The sequence below is a fragment of the Chlorocebus sabaeus genome, chromosome 16, assembly GCF_047675955.1.
Source record: "Chlorocebus sabaeus isolate Y175 chromosome 16, mChlSab1.0.hap1, whole genome shotgun sequence".
In the NCBI taxonomy this organism is placed as follows: domain Eukaryota; kingdom Metazoa; phylum Chordata; class Mammalia; order Primates; family Cercopithecidae; genus Chlorocebus; species Chlorocebus sabaeus.
The window spans coordinates 3,759,069-3,783,773 of NC_132919.1; the positions used below are offsets into that span (position 1 = coordinate 3,759,069).

The following is a 24,705-nucleotide window of genomic DNA, read 5'->3' on the forward strand; positions in this document are numbered from 1 at the left end:
AGCTTCCATTCTGGGCAGCCACATGCCCAACCGAGAACCACGGACTGAATTGCTACAGGGAGAACAGATATCCGGACTCCACCATTGAGAGGGTGGAAAGATTGAGGGGCAGAGCTCGACTGTATGCCAGGCGCTCTTTACAGGTCTTTCCTCAACCCTACTAAAAGCTATTATTGTCCAGGTGCAGTAGCTCATGCCTGTAATCCCAGCACTTTGGAAGGCTGAGGTGGGCGTCTCATTTGAGCCCAGGAGTTCGAGACCAACCTGGATCACATAGTGAAACTCTGTCTCTATTAAAAAAAAAAAAAAAAAATGCTGTTATTATCCTTAACTCACAGAGGAGGCTTGGAGAGTTAAACCACTTCCCCCAAGGGCACACAGTGAGCTGTGGCAGAGCTGCAATTGAAACTTGTCTTTTCCTTGCACACCAGACAGGCTGGAAAGTCAGGAAAGGGTGTGTTCTAGGAGCTACTGGAAGGAAATCTTTCGACAAGGAGGGCTTAGACAACAATGTCAGATTCTGTTAGGCCAAGCGGGATATGGGGCCCAAGTGTCTGCTTAGACTTGGCAACCAGGACACCGCCAGTGACCTTGGCAAGGGCACCTAGGAGAAGTGGTTGGGGTGGAGGCCAACTGCAGAGGAAAGTGTGGACTGGTCTTTCTGGAAAGGTTGCAGTGAGGGGAGAGTGGGCAGAGCTGCTGGGGAACCTGGGCCAGGAGGAGGCAGAAGAGGGGAACAGATATAGGGGTGGGAGAACAGAGGTGGCTTCTGCCGGTCAGCCTCTGGGCTGGGTGGTGAGGCTGAATACAGAGGAGGGGCTCTTTTCTGCTCACTCGGAAGGGAAGGGGGCAGGAAGTGCCAAAGCAGGTGTGTCTGGAGAAAGAAGGAGGTGCTGCCGAAGAGGAAGCGCCAGTCTTATAAAATCTAAGTGATCGATCGTGGTTGGGGAAGAGAGCAGAAGGCCAAGGCCCTGAGGGAGATGGCAGCAGCTGGCTTGTGTTGTCCAGTCCAGTAGCCGCTAGTCACATGTAACTATTTAAATTAATTAAAAGTAAATTGGGCAGTCATGGTGGCTCCCACCTCTAATCCCAGCACTTTGGGAGACCGAGGCAGGCAGATCATCTGAGGTCAGGAGTTTGAGACCAGCCTGGCCAACCAACATGGTGAAACCCCATCTCTACTAAAAACACACACAAAAAAAATTAGCCAGGCATAGTGTTGGGCACCTGTAATCCCAGCTACTTGGGAGGCTGAGGGAGAGAATTGCTTGAACTCAGGGGGTGGAGCCTGCAGTGAGCTGAGATTGTGCCACTGCACTCCAGCATGGGCGACAGAGCAAAATTCTGTCTCAAAAAAAAAAAAAAAAAAAAAAAAGATTAATTAAAAGTAAATAAAATACAAATTTCATTTCCTTGGATGCATATTTCCGCCCAGGCCACTTTTTGGTGGGTAGCTTTTGGGTACCCTATTGGACAGCATAGATAGAGAATGTTTCCATCATTCCAGAGTGTTCTACTGGACGGCACTGGTCTAGACGGAGCATGGTGACTGGGTGGGGAATGCTGCCCAGAGATCCCTATAAGTCCAGGCCTGAAGTCATGCCCACAGTAGGGCCCTCCACACAGTCTCAGTCAAGACCCTCCTCCCCTCTTTGGGATTCCCCCAGATCTCCCTCCTGGCACAGCCAACCCCTTCCTCCCCACTGTTTCATGAGGCCACCCTGGGGTTCTCTACTTGTCCCACTGCCAGGCCTCTCACAGCCGTGGAGGGTTGGGAAGAGTGCCAGTGTTCAGGGCTGTGCCAAGATGGCAGCCCATGGACAGAAGTGAGCTGACCTCTCCACCCAGCGCTGACCCTGCTGGGCTCTGGGTGTATGAGTCGGCTCACTGGTCCCCACCAGCCGATCAAGAGGAGTCTCAGAGATTGCCCAGCTCAGTCCCACATTGCACAGACGAGCACACTGTGTTTCAGAGAGGTCTGGAAAAAAAGCATGGACAGCAGAGGTTTGTCCTCATTTCCTTTATTGTACTCCACCCCTCGCTTCTCCCAGACCTTCCGTTCAGACACAGCCAGGCAGGTCTTGGGAGCTGGGGCCGAGCCACAGGCAGGGAGCCCAGGATTTGGCTGGGGCTCCCACCCCAACCCGAGGTAGCTGAGTAAGGATTCATGGCTAGGAGGGCTGTCCTGGCCTGGCACACTTGGAGAGAAGCCTTTCCCTATGGAGGTGACATGGCACGGACCATGTGTGTGTGCTTGGGGTACACACGTGTAGGTGTGTGTAGATGGTTGTGTTTGCAGGGCCCAAGCTATTCACATACAGTGTGGAAGGATGCTGTGTGCACGTGGGTGGTGTGTACACTGGGTTGTGTGCAGGAGACACCGTGTGGCACATGAGCACACAACACACACGCTGAAGGTGTTTGAGACCCTGTTTGGTGTCTGCACCCGCCAGGCAGTGCAGGCTCAGGGCTGAGTCTGACTCCTGCTCAGGAGCTTAGAGTCAGAAAGTTCCAGGACAGCACTTCTTAAACTTCAGTCCCAGAATGGCCTAGGGAGTTTGCCATCCACACGGATCATATGGCCAGCCCTGGAGCCTTTGGTTCAGGAGGTCTGCGGTGGGCCCAGGAGCTTGCATTATCAGTGAGTTCCCCAGGGAACCCCAAGGCCAGGAAGAAACAGGGCTCAAGCAGGGCTGTCTAATAGAACTTTCTTCGATGGTGAAAATGCCCTGAGCTGTCCAGTATGGCAGCCACTAGCCACGTGTGCCTACTGAGCAGTTGAAATGTGGCTAGTTCAACTGAGGAACTGAATTTTGTGTTTCATTTGATTTTATTTTAGTTTAATTTAGTCACCTATGGTTACTGACTGCCACATTGGAGAGCCCAGATCTAGAGAAATGGAGGCAGCGGGTTGGATAATGAGGGTCCAGAGAGAGAAGCACAAAGCTAGGGTACAGGTGTGTGGGAGGGCCCTGCCCAGCCCCAGCCCTTCCCCACCAGGAACGGCTGAGGCTGGGGTAGGGCTCCAAGGGGGGGGTGTGGAGTTGGAGCCAGAGCTCACATTTGCACAGGTCTCTCCTAGTATGCACCCTGAGCTTCTGGCAAACTGCTATCTGCCTGGCTGAGAGGTTGGGAGACTTCCTGGGGAGGCCCCTCTGCCCTGGCTGGGACCCACCAGGGCCCCAGGCTGGAGCCTCACGCTGCATCGTCAGGAGTCCCGGGCTGACCATCAGGACGTCCTCATGTTCTCCTGCAGGCCCAGGGTGGAGCTGGTGGCTGCGAGGTCACGCTCATCCTGTGTGTGTGGGGCAAGGGTTGCGGGATACAAGTCAGCGCTGGGGAAGCAGCTGCCCACACCCACCCCCACACAGACACACGCGCCGGAGGCCTTCGGAGGGCCTGGTGCAGGGGCTTCTCTTACCGCCCCTGGCCCCATGTCCTCAGCGTACTTGAACTTCTTCTGCTTGTAGTAGTGTCTCTTGGGCAGGATGTGGAGCAGCAGCAGGTCACAGAGAACTGTGGCCTGGGGTCAGGGCAGGGCATGGAGACAGCGTGGGAATCCGGGGCGGGTACAGGGCCCTCCACATCCCACCTCAGTCCCTGGCGGTGTGGCCCCGGCTGGATCCGACCTCACTGGAGGCCAGGTTCCTGGAGGGTGGATGAGGCCCTGCAGGACCCTTAGGGGACCAAGATGGTTCCACCCCAACTCTGTCCTGCCCCAGCTCTGGGCCTTGGTTTTCTTAGATCTACTGTGGGTGGTGGGGTGGGCAGCCGCTGGATCAAACATGACAGACGGGTAGGGTCAAGTTTCAGGGTGAGACACGTGCTGCTGTTACTGAGTTGTGGAAGAGGAGGGGCCGACCCCAGCACGGTGACCCGGTGACCCCAGCGCTTACCACCCCAAAGATGCCAATTCCAGAGCCGATGGTGGTCATCGTGGGGATGATGTCAAACTTCCCGGCCTGGTGGCAGGACCCGGGGAAGGGTTAACCGTTGGAAGGGGCCCAGCTGGAAAAGGTTGGACCTGGGACAAGGGGACTTCCCACCCTCGGCTGTGAACTGTGCCCCTCTCTGACTCTACATGGGCCACCAGCTGCGGGTCAGTAGACTTGGGTTTTGACCTTGGCTCTGCCTCCCTGGGCCCAGGGAGACTGTGGGGGAGGCATGGCCACAGGTTGCAAAGCCCTGCTCTGGACGTGCCCCACACCCCATCTGTTATTATAAGTAGAACTGCTGAGTGAACCCACCCAATCTCCAGTCGTCTATAACTGCAGACACCCAGAAGTACTCACAGGAGCTGAGGATGCGCCTCAGCTGCCACCACCCTCACGCCGGACACTCACCTTGCCGTCCACCAGGATGTCAAAGCGAATCCCAAACACCTTGAAGAGGTGACGGTGGTTGGTCCCGTTCTCCACAAAGTGCCTGGCAAACCTTGGGGAAGGGATCAGGTCGCAGGAGGGTGATACAGGGGACTGTCTTGGGTCCGGGGTTCTTAGCGCATCAGGGATGCAGGAGCTTTAGTGGTCTCTGAATAAAGCCCCATCCCCAAACCCAGGCAGGATCCCAAAGCCTCATTCTAGGAAAGCTGTACTCAAGTCTTGCCCCAACTCCTTTTTTATTTTTATTTATTTATTTATTTTGAGACGGAGTCTCGCACTGTCACCAGGCTGAATGGAGTGCAGTGGCAAGATCTCGGCTCACTGTAACCTCTGCCACCCGGGTTCAAGTGATTCTCCTGCCTCAGCCTCCTGAGTAGCTGGGACTACAGGCACGCGCCACTACGCCCGGCTAATTTTTGTACTTTTAGTAGAGACAGGGTTTCACCATATTGGCCAGGATGGTCTCGATCTCTTGACCTCGTGATCTGCCCGCCTTGGCCTCCCAATGTGCTGGGATTACACGTGCAGCCACCGCGCCTGGCCCCAACTCCTTTTTGTTTGTTTGTTTGTTTGTTTGTAAGAGATGGGGTCTCATTCTGTCACCCAGGCTGGAGTGCAGTAGTATTATCACAACTCACTGCAGCCTCAGATTCCTGATCACAAAGCAATCCTCCCACCTCAGCCCCACAAGATGCCTTGATTACAGGTGTGGGTGCTGTGCCCAGCCGTTGCTCCAGCTCCCAATGTCAGCAGTTTCCCCAGCTAGTCCTGGCCGGGTGGGCCTCGAGGGGTCTGAGACCCAGGGACAGGGGATTTGAGACTTCAATATCTTGCTCCCTGCTGGCTTCCTGCATGGCCACCCAGGCAGAATGAGAGCTGCCCAGGACCCTCTGCTCCCCGCTGGTGACACTTTCTCAGGCCTGCAGGGTTCTGGGAGTGGAAAAGCCCGCAGGGCCACAAGGAAGAATGTGCTGCTGGGGGCCTGGCAGATACCTGAAGTTGAAGCCTGGGGAGAGATTTTTCTCCTCGTACAGCCCATGGAACTCGTAGATGGGTTTGCAGTGTCGTACGTGCCAGTCCAGGTCACAGTGCCAGTCGATGGTGATGCCAACCACTCCGCCCTGCCAAGGGCACAAGTACTTAAGATCTGGGATTTCAGGATCAAAAACCCCCATCTCAGCCCGGCACGGTGGCTCACACCTGTAATCTCAGCACTTTGGGAGGCCGAGGCAGGTGGATCACCTGAGGCCAGGAATTCAAGACCAGTCTGGTTCATATAGTGAAAACCTGTCTCTACTAAAAATACAAAAATTAGCCAGGTGTGTTGGTTCACGCCTGTAATCCCAGCTACTCCGGAGGCTGAGTTAGGACAATCACTTGAACCTGGGAGGCGGAGGTTGCAGTGAGCCGAGATGTGTCACTGCACTCTAGCCTGGGCAACAGAGCCAGATTCCGTCTCAAAGACAAAAACGAGCAAAACCCCCACCTCACAGCTGGTACCAGCACTCTTTCAAGAACAGAACATTTTGGACCCAGGCGCAGTGGCTTGCGCCTATAATGCCAGCACTTTGGGAGGCTGAGGTGGGCAGATCACTTGAGATCAGGAGTTTGAGACCAGCCTGACCAACATGGTGAAACCTGTCTCTACTAAAAAATACAAAAATTAGCTGGGCATGGTGTCGGGCACCTGTAATCCCAGCTACTTGGAAGGCTGAGGCAGGAGAATTGCTTGAACCCGAGAGGCAGAGGTTGTTGTGAGCCAAGATCATGCCGTTGCACTCCAGCCTGGGCAACCAAGCAAAACTCCGTCTCAAAAAAATCAACAACAACAACAACAACAACAACAAAAACTGAACGTTTTTTATTTAAGAAAAGATACTGAGAAGCTGTTTTGGGATAGAGGTCCTGCCGCCCTCACTGGCCTTCCCTCCCATTACCCTCCACACTCCAGCTCTCTGACCATTTCACTTGTATTTATTTATTATTTATTTATTTATTTATTTTTGCCCTGCTATTGTGGCCCAGATATGTCCTTGTTATTCCCTTCTGTTTCACTCCATGTGTTTCCTTTGGGAACATTTCTCGCTTTATAATCATAAGTTTGTTTAGTGTGATTATGTATTAACCCATCTCCTCAAGACCATGAGCTCCAGGAGGACGAAGCTATCTGTCTCATTCATCACCAACTCCCGAGTTCCCGGCACAGGTCACAGTGCGGGAGGCAAGCAAACAGTTACTGTGTTAATTAAAGATGGAATCTGTAAAGATGTGGATTGGGAAGAAAACATTTGGGAAAGTGAAGCTCCTCTGGGCGAGGCAAGTAACAGGTGGAGATGGGCTGAGCAACAAAAGAGCTGGAAGGTGGTCAGAGAAGGGAGCAGGGAGCTGGGCAACTTAGCAGGAGCCTAGTACTGAGAAGTTCCCAGCTGAAGATGGCAGGGAGATCTATCTTCCTTCCTTCCTTCCTTCCTTCCTTCCTTCCTTCCTTCCTTCCTTCCTTCCTTCCTTCCTTCCTTCCTTCCTTCCTCCCTCCCTCCCTCCCTCCCTCCCTCCCTTCCTTCCTTTTTTGAGACAGAGTCTTGCTCTGTCGCCCAGGCTGGAGTGTAGTAGTGCGATCTCGGCTCACTGCAACCTCTGCCTCCTAGGTTCAAGCGACTCTCCTGCCTCAGCCTCCTGAGTAGCTGGGATTAAAGGCACATGCCATCACGCCCGGCTAATTTTTTGTATTTTAAGTAGAGATGGGGTTTCACCGTGTTAGCCAGGATGGTCTCAATCTCCTGACCTCGTGATCTGCCCGCCTCAGTCTCCCAAAGTGCTGGGATTACAGGCGTGTGCCACCGCGCCCGGCCCTGATGGCAGGGAGGTTTTTAGAAAAGGGAGGTCTAACATTCAGCACGTGTGTTGCTCTGGTGTGAACCCCCTCCAGGGGTCAGGAAACTGAGGCCCATGGGCCGGGTCATGGCCAGGTTCATTGTTCACATGTTGTCTGTGGCTGCCCTTGCCCTTCCACAGCTGACTTGGGTAGTTGGCACAGAGCCCATATAGCCGGCAAAGCTGAAAATAGTTCCTCTCTGGCCCTCGAAAGAAAAGTTTGCTGACCTCCCTTGTAGACAGACAAATGTGTCGTGAGTGGGTTATTTTGGTAACATCACAGAAAAGGGATTGATTTAGTTCCTGAATAGGCAACTGCGAGAGCAGGACTAATAAGGAACACGTGCTGACAGGTGTATAGACTTCCCACGTGCCAGGCAGCGAGGCACGCCAGGCACACCGCGTCAACTCACTTGACCCTTGGGACGACTCCACGAGACTGGCACCATTATTGCTCCCCGCTTGGTGGGTCCAAAAACTCAGACCCACTGAAGTGAAGAGACTTGTTTGAGTTCATACTGCTCATTTGGGGCAGAGCTGGGATTTGAACCCAGTCAGATAGTTCTGTGCTCGTAGGGACTGCTTCTCCGGAATCCCAGGTGACTGTGAGGATCCCAGGGCACAGGATTTCTCACGGCCATAGGCTATAGGATTCAAGCTGCTTTTTTTTGTTTGTTTGTTTTTTGAGATGGAGTCACTCTGTCGCCCAGGCTACGGTGCAGTGGCGTGATCTCAACTCACTGCAACCTCCACCTCCTGGGTTCAAGCGACTCTCCTGCAGCAGCCTCCTGAGTAGCTGGGACTACAGGTGCCACCACACCCAGATACTTTTTGTTTTTTTTTTTTTTTTTGGACAGAGTCTTGCTCTGTCACCCAGGCTGGAGTGCAGTGGCACGATCTCAGCTCACTGCAACCTCTGTCTCCCAGGTTTAAGCGATTCTCCTGTCTCAGACTCCCGAGTAGCTGGGATTATAGGCACATGCCACGACGCCTGGCTAATTTTTTTGTATTTTTAGTAGAGATGGGGTTTTACCATGTTGGTCAGGCTGGTCTCAAACTCCTGACCTCAGGTGATCTGCCCACCTTGGCCTCCCAAAGTGCTGGGATTACCGGCGTGAGCCACCACGCCAGGCCATTAATTATTTTTTGAGACAGAGTCTCATGTTGTTGCCCAGGCTGGAGTGCAGTGGCACCATCTTGGCTCACTACAACCTCCACTTCCAGGGTTCAAGTGATTCTTGTGCCTCAGTCTCCCAAGTAGCTGGGATTACAGGTGTCCGCCACCACACACCTGGCTTTTTTTTTTTTTTTTTGTATTTTAGTAGAGATGGGGTTTCACCATATTGGTCAGGCTGGTCTCGAACTCCTGACCTCAGGTGATCCGCCCACCTTGGCCTCCCAAAGTGCTGGGATTACAGGTGTGAGCCACTGCGAGCCACTGCGCCCGGCCAGTTTTTGTTTTTGTTTTTGTTTGCTTTTGGAGATGAAGTCTTGCTCCATTGCCCAGGCTGGAGTGCAGTGGCGCAATCTTGGCTCACTGCAACCTCCGCCTCCCGGGTTCAAGTGATTCTCCTGCCTCAGCCTCCCGAGTAGCTGGGACTACAGGCGCCCGCCACCTCGCCCGGCTAGTTTTTTTTTTTTTTTGTATTTCTTAATAGAGACGGGGTTTCACCGTGTTAGCCAGGATAGTCTCGATCTCCTGACCTCGTGATCCGCCCGTTTGTTTGTTTTAAAGCAGGACATCAACAAACATCCAGATGATAAGGTTTGCCCACATCCGTTCATTCTGGGCACCTCCTTTGTGCCAGTTCCATGCCAGGACCCGCTGAAGACACGGATCTGACCTTCAGGGGCCCCAGTATCAGGGGACAGACCCATAATATAGTCAGCCCTCACTAAGGAGACTTGGGAGGATGCACTGGGCCTAAAAAGCCGTTATCAGGATCCTGCGGCCCAGCCCTCCCCACCCGCCTGGCACCATGCCCCGTACCTTCTCAGCCAGGGTGCTGAAGTTCTGGCCTGACTCCTGCACCACGTATCCAAGCTGGAAGACTGGGCACAGGGGGTGCAGGATCTTGTGATAGAGGCAGGTCTTCATGTAAGCGGCGTTCACCTCTTCCACCAAGTTGCGCCTATGGGGGTGGAAGGTGTTGACAGCAGCTGTGTGTCATCCGGGAGGGTGCGAGCCACGCCCCAAAGCCTGGGGACCCCTCACGGGCTCCGCAATGCCCCTTTGATTCCTTCCATGCCAGCAGGAATGGAGATGGAGGGAGACAGAGACTGTGGAGAGCTCCCGGAGCAGCCTCGGCCAGCCACCTGCATTTCTGCCCTAGTTTCTCACGCACCTGTTGACCTTGAAGCGTGGGAAGCTGATGCTGTTCTTGATGAAAAGAGTGAAGTTCTCGGCCTCTCGAAGAAGGGCAGGGCTGGAGGACACCACACTCACTCACCGCCCCTCCCCAGGAGGCCCCCTGTGTGTCCCACACAGAGCTTGGCATAGCAGGGGGTGGGCCGAGCCTCCAGGACCTGCCTGCAGCCCTGGGCCGGTGGAGGGGTGGGTGTGCTCTAAGGTGGCCAGGGCCCGGGGGAATCTTTGGCCTAGGTTGTGCGGATGGGGTGAGGGTGGGGTCAGAAAAAGGGGTCAAGATCCTTTCTAGACCCAGGCCCCCCTCTGTCTGGCCTGGGACCCTGTTCTTAGCTCCCTGGAAGGTCAGAGCGTTACCGCGGGATGTCGTCATCCACCTCCACTGGGCACCAGCCAAAGATCTCACACGTCTTCAAGGTGTCGTTGAAGGCCACACACTTGCCCGTGCGGATGCCTGGAGCCAGAGAGAAACCCCTGGGTGCCTGCACTAAACTGGGGTGTAGAGGAGGCCGCCCCAGGCCCCTTCCCCAGGAGCCCCCATTGACAGGCCACTGGAGCAAAGGAGCCGAGGACAGACACGTGGCTGGGTCCGGGACGGGCAGGCCAAGCCTGGGCGGGGAGGAGAGAGGGCTGGAGGGAGTCCCTCCCGGAGCCCGCCTCAGCGGTGTGGGGAGAGGCGGGTCAGCACCAAGCTGGGCCTGCAGGACGCCGGGGCCCGCAGCCGGGGAACTGTGGAGGGACAGGAGGAGGCTGACCCCTTACCTTGGGCCTTCCTCTTGGCCTTCCCAGGGGTACAGCCACTGTCATCCTTGCATATGCCCCCTTCTGGGTGCTGGGGGAGGCGAAAGCTGCTGGCCACAGGCCCCTTGGGTGGGGTCCTGAGAAGAGCCCCTCCCGCCCCCAGGACCCTAGGGAGAGCGTGGGGCAGAGTCTCAGACCTCTCTGGAGTGACACCTGCTCGCAGCCTCCTTTCCCCGTTTTCCCCCACACTGCTCTGCCGAGGCCTACCCCGGGCTCACGCCCAGCCGCCCACTGTCAATGTCAGCTGGGCGGTGGGGGTGGGCACGAACTCTCGGCACCCTGCCTGGTACGCCGTATGCTGGGCTGGAAGGCTTAGCTCTGCAAGGGTTGACAGTTACTGTGTGTGAATATATGCCCGAGTTTCCACCACTGTGGCCCCTGCAGGAAACCCCTCTGGCTTCCTCTCAGTGCCCATGGAGACTGTCTCTGCAGGTCATTTTCCCCTGTGAGTCCGAGAAGGGGGCTGGCGGGCAGAAGTTCTCACCTCTGCACAGTAGCCTTGAGTCTGCTTTGGGGTCACGATGAAATTGGTCATGACCACGAAGGAATTGTCCCCCTAGAAGAGGGGCAGGGGGAGGGCAGGGTGGGCTGGGAGAACAGCCTCAAGGGCCCCAACGCTGCCCCAGCAGGACCCTAGAGCCCACAGGACACGCAGCAGCCACCACACCCCCTGCCACCAACATGGGGTGATATCACCAGGCTGCCTCTGCCCGGCAGAGGTCCAGAGAGAAAGAGGAGCTGGGCTGGTCCCACCCAGCTCTGAGACAGGCCCCGTGAGGGGAAGGCGCAGCCCTGAGTCAGCTCACCTGGGCTGGGAAGACGTAGTCAGCCACATCCCAGACCTGGGGGCCGAGGCCAGGGAGCTGGGTCACGGCCAGGCCCTTGAGTTTCACAGACACGCTGCTGATGAGGCCGCTGGAGGTCTGGTAGCCCTTCTCGTAGAGGAACACCCACCTGTGCGGGTAGGGGACAGAGCCGGGGACGGAGGGGGAGTTGTGGTTCTGGTACCAGCTGGACCCGTCACATCCTTTCCCGTGCCCTCCCCAGGTGTGCCTCTGAACCACCATCTGCTCCTAAAGCTCCTGTCTTGGGCTGGAGGCAGAACAACCTCCTGTGCCTCCCCCTGCTGGCTTGGGCCTGAAGTGCCACGGTGCTTTTCACTATGACAATGCTAATTCTGGCCGGGCGTGTCATCCCAGCACTTTGGGAGGTGGAGGTGGGTGGATCCCCTGAGGCCAGAAGTTTGAGACCGGCTTGGCCCAACATGGTGAAACCCTGTCTCTACTAAAAATACAAAAAGTAGCTTGGCCTGGTGGCGGGCGCCTGTAATCCCAGCTACTTGGGAGGCTGAGGCAGGAGAATCGCTTGAACCCAGGAACTGGAGGTTGCAGTGAGCTGAGATTGCACCATTGCACTCCAGCCTGGGCAACAAGAGCAAAACTCTGTTTAAAAAAAAAAAAAAAGAAAGAGAGAAAGGAAGAAAAATGCTAATTCAAATACTCTTTCCAATCCTTTTCCAAGAACAGAGTTTACTGGGCCCTGGAGGCCAAGCCTCTCAGACTCCAGTCCTTCCCAGGGTGCCTCTCCTTCCAGAGGTCCCAGCAGAGCACGAAGGCTGAGAATATACTCTTCAATGCCTAACAGTCTGGGTCTAAATCCCAGGTCCACTACTAACTGTGGGATTTAGAGTAAGTTATTCAATCCCCCTGTGCCTCAGTTTCCTCATCTATAAAATGGGAATAACAACAGTACTTCTTTATTTTATTTTATTTTTTTGAGACAGCATCTCACTCTGTTGCCCAGGCTGGAGGTCAGTGGTGTGATCTCGGCTCACTGCAACCTCCCTCTCCCGGGTTCAAGCGATTCTCCTGTCTCAGCCTCCTGAGTAGCTGGAATTACAGGCATACGCCACCATACCCAGCTAATTTTTTGTGTTTTGAGATGGGGTTTCACCATGTTGGCCAGGATGGTCTCGATCTCTTGACCTTGTGATCTGCCCGCCTCGGCCTCCCAAAGTGCTGGGATTACAGGCATGAGCCACCGCGCCCGGCCAACAATGGTACTTCTTGTAGTGATCAAATGAGTGAGTTCATAAGTGTAGAAACACTCAGAATGGGAATGGCACAGAATAAATGCAGTATAGACATTCGTCATTATGATCCAGCCATACTGGGAAGTGGTGCTCTCCAGGGCTTGCAGCGTCCAGCCCCTCCGTCGGGGCACTGTGCGAGTGGCTCAGTCGGGAGGTTTTCCAGCTTTCTTGGGAAATTCTGGCCTTGCCTTCCCAGTGTTGAGCAGTCCTGTTCCTTTGGGTTCTCCACTTTCAGTCTGGAAGTTTCCATGTGGCTAACCTTCCTCTTAGCTCCAGGAGTTGGGCATATGACCAAGGCTTGCCAATCAATGTTCCAACCCCCCAGTAACAGTGGTGGGTCTAAGGACACGCACATGACCTGGGGAGTTTCAGCAATGAGACCAGGACTTCTGGGAATTGCCAGGAAAGAAACATCCTGTCTACCGAGTGGCTAAGCAGGGCGGCTGCTAGACGAAAACTACGGTAGTCATCTTTGCTGCCTTCTGAAGAGAGCAATCCTGACAATGAAGCTCACCTAGAGGAAAGCCAGGCTAGGAGACAGAGAGGGGCAGAATCCTGACAAGGCTCTTTGAGCACCTGGATTCAGCCATACCTGAAGCACAGTTGAAAAATCTACCTCTGGACTTTTCAGTTACGTAAACCAATAAATGTCTTTCCTTTATTTAAACCCCTGGATTTGGTTTCTGTTGCTTGCAAATGAAATAGTCCTGGATAACACTCCTCTCCAGGCTGTGGCCCCTTCCTCGAGGAAAGACTCTTTGTGGAGATTCAGGGTAGAGTGTGTGTGTGTGTGTGTGTGTGTGTGTGTGTGTGTGTGTGTATGTGTGTGTGTTGGGATATGGGGTGTGTGGCTGTATACCTCCAGGGCAAATCTGTGAGTACACCTGTGGCCAGATATGTCATCTCCCTCCACTCCTTACCCTACCCCAAGCTCACCTGTCCAAGGGGAGCTCAAAGTAATGGACTCTCTTCTCCTTCCCCCAGGGCTCAGGTCTCTGGTAACAGAACTCTCCAGGCCTCTTAGTCCCAGAGTCTCCTGTCTCCCCGCTGCAGGCCCCAGGGAGTCCACCCACCAATGTCCTTTTCTTTCTTCTCACGGTCCACCCACCTCTTCTCCAAGCCCCCTTTCACCTTGGAACTGGGGCCAAGCCACATCCTCCCGAAGCCTAAGCTTGGTCACTGCTGCCCCCTGCAGGTCCCAGAGAGCAACAGGTGAGGCATGACAAAGGTCCCTGATCCTCAGCGTCCTGAGTCTGTCCCGCTGTCTCCAGCCCCATCCAGGAGAGCGAGGGCATCGTCTATCCCCGCCTGCCCTCCTTGGGCCCCTTCCTCCAGGAAGGCCTCTGGTTCTGTGTCCAAGCCAGAAGGAGCTGGTGCAGGGGAGAGGGGGAGCTTCTCCATGTCCTGAACCCTTCTATGGGACAGGCCTCCCTCTTGGCACCCCCAGCCCCAACGGGTTAGCAACATTTCTATCTTTACCCAAGACCAACTTATAACAGAGAAGCTGAGGCCTGCAGGAGTGACGGTCCCAAGTGTCCCCACACTTGAGGCACCCAGCCCAGGACTCATCCCACCTCCACTGAGCAGCACTGGCTTCGACGTGTCTCCCAGGAGGCAGAGCACAGAGGGCAGACAGAGCCACCTGGAGCCCACACGCCGGGGCTGATGAACTCAGCGTGCGTCTGTGTCTGCCCTTGGGGCTGCTGGTCTTGAGGGTTGAAGGGAAAGGTCGGTCAAATCCGGCATTCATGACCTCAACTCTGGTGATAATAGAATGACTATGGGCCGGGCGCGGTGGCTCACGCCTGTAATCCCAGCACTTTGGGAGGCCGAGGTGGGTGGGTCACCTGAGGTCAGGAGTTCAAGATCAGCCTGGCCAACACGATGAAACCTTGTCTCTACTAAAAATACAAAAATTAGCTGGGCGTGGTGGCGGGCACCTGTATTCCCAGCTACTGGGAATACTGGGAGGCTGAGACAGAGACTTGCTTGAACCTGGGAGGCGGAGGTTGCAGTGAGCCGAGATCGCGCTCTGCACTCCAGCCTGGGCGACAAAGTGAGACTCTGTTGTCTCAAAACAGACAAACAAACAAAAATAATAGAATGACTATGGTGCCAGGCCCACTCCTCCAAAGCCATGCCTTGGTCGGTCTTTGTTGTCACCACCCTGGGAAGACAACCAAGAGGGCCTGATGTCAGACACAGGCATCTTCGGAAGCCTCTCACCTTCCAGAAATAACCCTCACCATGCTTTCTACCTTGTCATCGGCAAGGGTCTCTGATGGCCTTCTCGTGGAAGCGGCCACGTGTGGAGTGGCTGAGGGTCAGGTGCCATCCCTGCTGCTTCCCAGCTGTGTGGCTTCAGGTTAGAGACTGCACCTCTCTGAGCCCCGGTTATCTCAATAAAACAGAAGTGAGGCCACCTACCTCAAAGGCGCTGCTTACTCAATAAGTGCTTAGTGAAGCCCTAGCACATACTCAGCCTGGGCCTCAGGAGACGGAAGCATCTAGGTAAGTGTTTGAGGGAAGCTTCTATGAGTTCTTTTTTTTCTTTTTTTTTTTTTTTATTGAGATGGAGTCTCAGTCTGTCACCCAGGCTGGAGTGCAGTGGCGCGATCTCAGCTCACTGCAACCTCTGCCTCCTGGGTTCAGGCTGGTCTCGAACTCCTGACCTCAGGTGTTCTGCCCGCCTCAGCCTCCTAAAGTGCTGGGATTACAGGCGTGAACCACCGCGCCCGGCCTCTATGAGTTCTTCTGTTTAGTGGTTAGTACTTGGCATGGAAATAGATCTCGCAGGCTGGACACAGTGGCTCACGCCTGTAATCCCAGCACTTTGGGAGGCCAAGGCGGGTGGATCGCCTGAGGTCAGGAGTTGAAGACCAGCTGGTCAACATGGTGAAACCCCGACTCTACTAAAAATACAAAAATTAGCACTCAGTGGGCACATATAATGAAAATCTCCCATTTTCACTGTTCTCTGTTCCTCCCTCACACATTCCTCTTTCAATATCAGTCCGCCCCCATTCCCTGAGTGAGCTGCCTCAGACATGCTGTGGCCCCAGAATTCTATCTCCAGACTACACTCTCCCCTGAGATTCAATTCCACACATTCAGTCATTCAACAAACATAAGCCAGTAATTCTAGCACTTTGGGAGGCTGAGGCGGGAGGATCGCCTGAGGCCAAGAGTTAGAGACCAGCCTGGGCAACATAGCAACACCCTGTCTCTACTTAAAAACAAAAACAAACACATATTTATCCAGCCCCTATTAATGTGCCTAACACTATTGAACAAAACAAACACGAAAGTGAACAAAACAAACAAAAATCTCACAGCCAAGGGTCTTACACAGATGCTCCTCGAATTACATGGGGCTATAACCTGATACACTAATCCTGAGTCAAAAAGCCTCTTAATACCCCCAATAAACCCACCATAAAGTCAAAAAATCCTAAGTGAAACCACGCTAAGTCCAGATGCTCCTCAACTTACAGTGTGATGATGTCCTGATAAAGTATCTCTTTTTTTTTTTTTTTTTTTTTTGAGGCAGAGTCTCACTCAATCTCCCAGGCTGAAGTGCAATGGTGTGATCTTGGCTCACTGCAGCCTCTGCCTCCGGGGTTCAAGCGATTCTCCTCCCTCAGCCTCCTGAGTAGCTGGGATAACAGGCGCATGCCACCACACCTGGCTAATTTTTGTGTTTTCAATAGAGACGGGGCTTCACCATGTTGGCCAGGCTGGTCTTCCACTCCTGACCTCAGGCGATCCACCCACCTTGGCCTCCCAAAGTGCTGGGATTACAGGCATGAGCCGCTGTGTCCGGCCTGCAAGATCTATTTCCATGCCAAGTACTAACCGCTAAACAGACAGAAATTCAACTGGATCAACCTGAATTGTCCATCTCCCTTTAGAACTTGTTCCCCTGTGTCCTCGTCATGGATAATGGTGCTGTCCTCACCCTATCACCCAGGCTCAATACCTGGGCAGCACCCTCGCAGCCACCCTTCCCATCATGCCCACATTGGTTGGGTCCCCTAGTCCTTCCTGTCCTCCCTCAGCTTTCATCTAAGGACCCAGAAGTGCTGGTTGTGGGAAGACTGAGACATTGGAGGAGCTGGGGCAGGTGCGGGGGCAGCTCTGGCATGGGTTGGGAGGACTGGCCAGGTGGCTAGTGGGACACAGAGTGTGGCCATGGGCCACAGGCAGGAGTTGACCAGATGGGGTGTGTGCTGTCAGGGAGCAGCAGCCCTGGGGAGGGGCACGAGCAGACTCCAGGCTCAGACATGGGGCCCACCCTGAGGCCCCCATGCAACCTGCAGACAAGTCGAGGCGCCTCTGGGCCAGTTCCTTGAGTGCAGGATCTCGGTTTGTTTTGTTCACTTCTGTAATTTAGTGTCTGGAACAGTGCTTGGCACATAATAGGGGCTCAATAAACACCTGTGTGGTGAATGACTAACTGAATGTGGAACTGAATCTCAGGCCAATGCTTTGTGTTTTTAATTTTTTTTTTTTTTTTTTTTTTTTTTGAGACAGAGTCTCGCTCTGTCGCCCAGGCTGGAGTGCAGTGGTGCGATCTCAGCTCACTGCAAGCTCCGCCTCCTGGGTTTAGGCGATTCTCCTGCCTCAGCCTCCAGAGTAGCTGGGACTACAGGCGCCTGCCACCTCGCCTGGCTAGGTTTTTTTTGTATTTTTTAGAGATGGAGTTTCACCGTGTTAGCCAGGATGGTCTCGATCTCCTGACCTTGTGATCCGCCCGTCTCGGCCTCCCAAAGTGCTAGGATTACAGGCTTGAGCCACCACGCCCGGCCATGCTTTGTGTTTTTAATTTTTTTTTTTTTTTTTTTTGAGATGGAGTCTCGCTCTGTCGCCCAGGCTGGAGTACAGTGGCACGATCTCAGCTCACTGCAAGCTCCGCCTCCCGGGTTCATGCCGTTCTCCTGCCTCAGCTTCCTGAGTAGCTGGGACTACAGGTGCCCGCCACCACGCCCGGCTACATTTTTGTATTTTTAGTAGAGACAGGGTTTCACCATGTTAACCAGGATGGTCTCGATCTCCTGACTTCATGATCCACCCGCCTCGGCCTCCCAAAGTGCTGGGATTAGAGGCATGAGCCACCACACGTGGCCAAATTATTTTATTTTTATTGTTATTTATTTATTTTTGAGACAGGGCGTCACTCTGTCCTTCAGGCTGGAGTGCACTGGCGCAGTCACGGCTCACTGCAGCCTCAACTTTCCAGGCTCAGGTGATCCTCCCATCTCAGCCTCCTGAGTAGCTGGGACTGACTACAGGCATGCACCACAACACCCAGCTAATTTTTTTTTTTTTTTTTTCCAGATACAGGGCCTCACTATGTTGGCCAGGCTGGTCTTGGACCCCTGAGCTCAAGTGATCCGCTCACTTTAGTCTCCCAAAGTGCTGGGTTTTCAGGCATGCACCACGGCACCCGGCCCGTTTTTTTCTTTCTTTCTTTCTTTCTTTCTTTCTTTCTTTCTTTCTTTCTTTCTTTCTTTCTTTCTTTCTTTCTTTCTTTCTTTCTTTCTTTCTTTCTTTCTTTCTTTCTTTCTTTCTTCTCTCTCTCTCTCTCTCTCTCTCTCTCTCTCTCTCTCTCTCTCTCTCTCTCTCTCTCTCCCTCCCTCTTTCTTTCTTTCTTTTTGAATACGTCACCAATCTCTAAAAACCAAGAAGTTTCTTTCATGCATAAATCTCACTTCCCACTTCTCTTGAGATGTCAGAAGCTCTGGGCTGTGCTAGGTGTCACGTGCTGCGGTGACGATGGGCAGAAGCTGAGCAGGGGCAGCCCCAGGCGTGAGGCCTGCCAGGATAACAACATCTGTCACCTGTGTTCACTGCCTCTGCCTTGGGTACAGCCCTGTCCTCCCTTCCCATCCCTGCGGCCTCTTCACAGCTGTCCTGCCTCTGGCCCCCACGCTCAACCCTGCCTGCCCCAGGCCCTCCCCTGCTAGACATCCTTCTTTGGCTCCCTTCTGCCTGCAGGAGGAATCCCTGCACCTCAGCGTGGTGTTCAAAGGCCTTCGCCATCGCCCCTGCTTGCCCTGTCACATCCTCTCCCTTGGGCTCTTTTTATACCCCCTTCAGCCTAGTCCCAGTGACGCTCTATTCTTCTCCGGCCCCAGGACCTCGGTTCACACTCTGCTTCCTGACAGGAGAACCTGGAAGTGGTGGACACACAACCAGCCTCCTCCAATCAGGGCATTCCGTTTCCTTGACCACAATGATTGATTGATTCTGGGGTGGGCACGGGACCCGACCCTGTCCGATAAGAGTTGAGCCCGAGACTTTTGCTGGAGCTCTGGAGAAGGAGCAGCTCTTGTGCCTCAGGAGTGGCTAAGCTGGTGAGATGTCAGCTTGGAGCTGCTGGTCACCATGTCACCACCATGAAGACAGAGAACCTGCCTGAGAATGACGCTTCCACAGAAGAAAGAAGAGCCAGAAAAGGGAGACAGGTCCTGGACAGTTTCTTTTGAGAACCAAGACTGGACCCGTGAGAATTCCTCATCTCCTCTCCCCTCTAAACCTTACTCCTCCCATGTCTTCATCCTGGAGGATCCAGCCAGGCCTGAAGCCCACACTGATTTTTCAATCACCTAAACTACCTGATACTCCCACCCTTCCTTTTATTTATGTGTTCATTTATTTGTTTATTTATTTATTTTGAGATGGAGTCTCACTCTCTTGCTCTGGCTGGCCTGCAGTGGCACAATCTCGGCTCACTGCAACCTCTGCCTCCCGGGTTCAATCAATTCTTCTGCTTCAGCCTCCCAAGTAGCTGGGATTACAGATGCCCGCCACCACACCCAGCTAATTTTTGTATTTTTAGTAGAGACAGGTTTTCACCATATTGGCCAGGCTGGTCTCGAACTCCTGACCTCAAGTGATCCACCACCTTGGCCTCCCAGACTGCTGAGATTACAGGTGTGAGCCAACGCACCCGGCCCACCTTTCCTTTTAAATCCGGTTTGATTGGGCTTTTCAGGAACCAAAGGAGTCTAGCTAATTCACCCTCAGTTCCTCCCTCTCCTTCTCTCCATTCCACGTCCCACCTCTGTTCCCCGACACAGCACCAGGCATGGAGAAGAAACTGAAGAAACAGTCCCTGGATGTGTTTCTCCCAGCAATAACTTCTATCCATCCTTCTCCCTGATTGGTGTACTCTGATCTCCACTTGGAGATCTCAGAACATGTGATTTCAAGAGGTCTGTGTGGAGGCTCAGGGGATGAGTGAGGACTTAGTTGAGAAGAGACCCAGAGGGACTGGAGAGAAAGTTGAGAGCAGCCCAGCCCAGCCCACAGCCCCCAGGCCTTTGCTTATGGCTGGTTCCATCAGTGTGACACCTCCTCCAGGAAGGCCTCCTAGGCTTCCTCCCCAAGCAACATTCACAAATCCTTGGGGAAGCTCCTCTATGCTGCAGCAAAACTAGCCCTCTCCTTTCCTTGTCCCAGTGTGCCCCTAGCATGGCCTGCTGGGCCACAGATAACATCCCATTGTCTGTACCCTGCCAGAGACAGAGAGCTCATCCCCTCTTTGGGGAGAGCTCTAACTGAGACCATCTTTTTATTTATTTTCTCTTATTAATTAATTAATTAATTATTATTATTATTATTATTTTTTGAGACGGAGTCTCCCTCTGTTGCCCAGGCTGGGGTGCAGTGGCACGATCTCCACTCACTGCAAGCTCCGCCTCCCGGGTTCACGCCATTCTCCTGCCTCAGCCTCCCAAGTAGCTGGGACTACAGGCGCCCGCCAACATGCCCGGCTAGTTTTTTGTATTTTTAGTAGAGACGGGGTTTCACTGTGTTGGCCAGGATGGTCTTGATCTCCTGACCTCGTGATCCGCCCGCCTCGGCCTCCCAAAGTGCTGGGATTACAGGCGTGAGCCACCGCGCCCGGCCTATTTATTATTTTTGAGACGGAGTCTCGCTCTGTCACCCAGGCTGGAGTGCAATGGGGTGATCTCAGCTCCACTCCGCCTCCCGGGTTCAAGTGATTCTCCTTCCTCAGCCTCCCGAGTAGCTGGGATTACAGGCGCCCACCACCACACCTGGCCAATTTTGTATTTTTTAGTAGAGATGGGGTTTCTGCATGTTGGTAAGGCTGGTCTCGAACTCCCGACCTCAGCGGATCTGCCCGCCTCGGCCTCCCAAAGTGCTGGGATTACAGGCGTGAGCCACTGCACCCAGGCTTAACTGAGACCATCTTAACTGGATCTGAAAGAGGTTCAGCTCAGCTCAGCCTTCTGGTCTGAGGCCCACTCACTGCCTGCACTTGCCCGGGATCTCCTGGAGGAACACGACTAGCAGAGACCACAGACTCCGTTTTCCTCCTCAGAGTCTGTGTTCTCGGCATCTCAGCCTCTCTGTTCAGCCTCAGTAACTGTCCAACTCTGAGTCTCGGGACCTCCCTCCCTGCGTCTGAGTTGTGCTCCAGCGTTTGTCCCTCTGTCCAGCTCTGTCTCTGTGTCCACCCATCCCCCACCCAGGCTTTGCCCCGTGCCTGGGACGCAGGGGCCTGGCTGGTCTCTCATGCTGCTTTCCATCCCCCGGCAGTGCCTACAGGATCACACACGAAAGCAAAGCCCTCCCCAGGAAACAGCAAAGTGCTGAGGGGAGTGCACTTTAGGGGGGTCCCCTGCAACCTGTGCCCCATGGGCCGGTTAGGAAACTGAGCCCGGAGATGCCAAGGCCAAGTCCAGGCTGGCACTGTGGGCAAACTTGGGTTTGCCGCTGTGGGTTCCTGGCTGAGGTCAGTGCAGTACTGGGCAGTGGCCAGACGAGGGCGCAAGAGACAGCAGGTGCCACAGCCGGAGCAGGAGCTGGAAGCCTGAGCCTGCAGCCCTCGGGGTTGCTGGTGATGAGGGACCCTGCTTTCCTTCCGTCCTCTGCTGTGTGATGTGGGCAGGCCAGTGCCCTCTCTCTGAGGATGTTTCCTTTCCAGAATATCAAGGCTGACTTTGGAGTCGTGCAGGTGGGTTCAAATCCTGGTTAGCCTCTTACTCAGCTGTGAGATCCTGGCTAAATCCCTGTGGCCCTGAGGCCCACAGACACCGAGGAGGGCCACATCCATTTGGAACCTGATTAGACCGTCGTGGGAGGGAAGACAGGCAGGAGGGCGGTAGTGAGGTCCCCGTCACTGGAGGTCTAGGTTCCCAGCTGGGCAGCAGCTTGGGGCATAGGCTGGGAATGGGAGGGTCCCTCCTACGCTGACAGCCTGTGACCCACACACAGGAGGGACCTGGTGCCCCTCACACCTGCAGATCTGACAGCAGAACTAGGGAGCTGCGGGGACAGAGACAGGACAATCTTCCCCCAGCGTCTTCCAGCAAGGGTAGGCTGGGCCTGGGCAGACAGCCCCTCTTCCAGGGGAGGTCAGGAGTGACGCCAATGGTGGACTTCTGGCCCGTCCTGTGCCTGGCATCCCATCATCAGTGCCCAGTAGAAAGGACCCCAGCCCCCTGTGATGGTGAGGAAGGAGAAGGCACAGCAGAGGCCTGGGGGTCAGGGGGGCTCAGCTCCAACCCCGGGTTTGCTGCTGACTTGCTGTGGACCTGGAAACCCCACTGCCGCCTCTGGGCCTGTTTCCCTCCCAGCTCGAACACCAACGCAGATGTCAGATTAGTCTCTGAACAAGAGAGAGGAGAGGCCAAGGCTGGGGCCTGGCCCTGGGTCCACCTGGACAGCTCTGAGGTTTTGGGGACTAGTGGGACAGAGGGAGGGCTCTTTCGGATGCCAGAAGTTTCAGGGGGACTAGGACTCCGTGGTCCTTGTTTGGGTCCTGGGTCTGCCTGCCCTGGACTCCACTGAGCAGTTCTGGTTTGGAACCACAGTAAAAATGGGGAGGGCAGAGCCCTCAGAATCACACAGCAAAGGTACGCAAGGGCTACTGGGCACCCCCAGACCCCCAGCAGGGCTGAGCCCCCTCCAGGAGCCCTGCAGAGTCACTGCGAGTGGACAAGATGCACCACACACAGGGGACACACATCAGCCACCCAGACACTTGGCCACAGGGCAGACATGGGCACAGCCATGTGCACACACAAGGGTACCCACATGTGAGCACCCAGCCCCAGGGACACACACCCAGACACACATGGGCACAGAGCTGCACACGCACACTCACAAGTGTGCCCGCCTCTGCCAGTCTTGCCTTGGCTCCTGAGACAACTAGACCGCAGGAGCGTCCCATGCTGCCCCTGAGTCTGCACTCCCGGCCCGGCGGGACAGGTCCAGAGATGCCCGGAAAGGAACTATCATCCCTGGGACCAGAACCGATCTCTGTCCTCTGCCTGACATGCCAACATTAAGGCACCAGGTATTCAGAATGTGAGGGTTTCTCTGCTCCAAGGGCCTCAAACATCCCTGGATGTCCCTCGCTTAGGCAGGGAAGGTGGCAGCAGAGTCTGTCTGAGCTGTCATATGGGGTGACAGGTATGGCGTGTGGCCTTTGTGTCGGTGGCAGCCCGGTTTGGCAGGCGGTCAGAGGTCGAGGACTCAGTGGCTATGGTTGGTGGGGCCCTGGCCCTGAATACCACTAACCACTCAAAGGAATGGTAACACTGAGCTGGCTCCTCGGAACCCAGAGACTCTGCCTCCTGTCCACCGAAGGCCCAGGGGCAGGACTTTCCCTCCGGCCTTGTCCCCATCTCTACGGTGAGTTGGCAGGATTTTCCATTCCCGCACAGTGGCTTGCCAGGAAGGCCTTCCACTGGATGGAGAGGAAGAGGGGCACGCAAGGGATCTCAGAGTCTGGAGGACAGGCCGGAGGTAGGGGCTGGTGCAGGTAGGCAGGCAGCGGGAGGGGCCCGGACTCACCCGATGACGTAGACCAGGACCACCAGCTGGATCAGTCGGAAGATAACGCCCACCTTCTTGTTGCGTACCAGCACCATGCGGGGGGTGTCATACTCGAAGAGGAAGGCGGCCAGCTCCTCCTGGAACCGCCGTGCCATGGTGGGCCGGCTGGGGCTCAGAACCGAGCCCCCTGCACGGCTTCTGCTCTCAGGGTGAGCCGGGTGCCACCACCCACGTTGATGACAGAGCTTCTGGGGGCTTCCTGGCCCCTTGGGAAGAGCGGGGCAGTGCAGATGAGGCCAAAGGACAGCAGCCAGAGGTCAGCTGGAGGCACTTGGGTTGGAGAGAGAATCCCTGGGCGGTCAGAGCAGCTCTTGGCCCCTGGAAGGCAATAGACTGCAGACCAGCCTCGCCCATGGACAAATAAATTCCCAAAGATAGACGGGGCGGGGCTGGTGGGGCCACCCAGGCCCAGCCCCACTGCCCCTCCTGGCTCTGCGCGGGCCCTGTTGGGCCTCCGGAAACAGGAGTTATTGGCAGGAAACCACAGGCCACCCGTCACAGGGGCAAAGATAAAGCTCTCAGCCGACTCCTCAAGTTATCTTCCCCCCAAAACCTGGCAAGATGGAGCTCTGGCCAGGGCCTGGGGGAAGCTGGAGTGTCCTCAGGGTCAGAGCCTCCCCGCAACTCCCCTCCACTGCCAAAATCAGACATCCATCCCCAGCCCCATCTCTATCCACCACCCTCCACCCTCCCCCACCAGGGTTGGCTGCTCCGTCCCTGGGGGCCTGCAGCAAGCAGGGCAGAGAGCAAGGAGGCTCTGAGTTCCAGCCTGGCCTGTGCCCGGTCAACCTCAGTGCTGAGCTGGCGTCTCCATCCCCCACCTCTCCTCTCCCACCATCTGTCCTGCCAGGGCCACCATCAGAGGGAGAGAGGTAGCAGGTGCCCAGACAAGGCAAGCACTACGTCAGTCACTCGGTGCCATCGGGGGCCCAAGACCAGCGGAGAGAGCCTGACCTTGGAGATCCCTGGCTCTGCCACTTCTTGGCTGTGGGGGGTGGGTGTCACCTCGCCTCTCCGAGTCTGCCTCCTCGTCTGTACATCGGGGTGAATTGGGGTAATGAGGACTATTCCTTCTAGGTCGAGGCTCACAGGGGATGGGTCTCAGCAACATGGGACAGAGAACTGGAGGCCACCATCGAGTGTGGGGCACAGCACCTCTGCTGTCCCTACCTTCCCTTCCCAACCCCAGCTCGGGCCCTGAACACAAGGGTTTGGGGTGGGCAGAGGGGCCCATGTTAGTTCCTCAGAGCTGGAGGCTTCCCCAGCCCCTCCCCTCGTTTTGAAGGTGAGGAGACCAAGCTCAGAGAAGAGAAATGAGTTGC

General features: G+C 55.1%; 1 protein-coding gene across 1 annotated transcript; it reads right to left on the minus strand.

The window, feature by feature from the left end:
* Window positions 1-1,745: 1,745 nt before the first annotated feature.
* Window positions 1,746-24,012, minus strand: P2RX1 (purinergic receptor P2X 1). The gene is made up of 12 exons (XM_008009894.3): window positions 23,342-24,012; window positions 11,226-11,373; window positions 10,904-10,975; window positions 10,381-10,450; window positions 9,976-10,072; window positions 9,599-9,679; window positions 9,244-9,385; window positions 5,376-5,503; window positions 4,344-4,434; window positions 3,897-3,962; window positions 3,422-3,523; window positions 1,746-3,295 (listed from the first exon to the last, which is right to left on the minus strand). Exons 1-12 carry the CDS (start codon window positions 23,476-23,478, stop codon window positions 3,230-3,232), a joined length of 1,200 nt encoding a protein of 399 aa, XP_008008085.3. The 5' UTR covers window positions 23,479-24,012; the 3' UTR covers window positions 1,746-3,229.
* Between the last annotated feature and the right edge of the window lie 693 nt (window positions 24,013-24,705).

Excerpts from the sequence above, each read along its gene's own strand:
- P2RX1 (XM_008009894.3), bottom strand. The coding sequence starts at position 23,478 with ATGGCACGGCGGTTCCAGGAGGAGCTGGCCGCCTTCCTCTTCGAGTAT. Across the intron at positions 3,963-4,343 it reads ACATCCTGGTGGACGGCAAG|GCCGGGAAGTTTGACATCAT; the intron begins GTGAGTGTCCGG and ends TCCTGCCACCAG. Across the intron at positions 3,524-3,896 it reads GAATTGGCATCTTTGGGGTG|GCCACAGTTCTCTGTGACCT; the intron begins GTAAGCGCTGGG and ends CCCTGACCCCAG.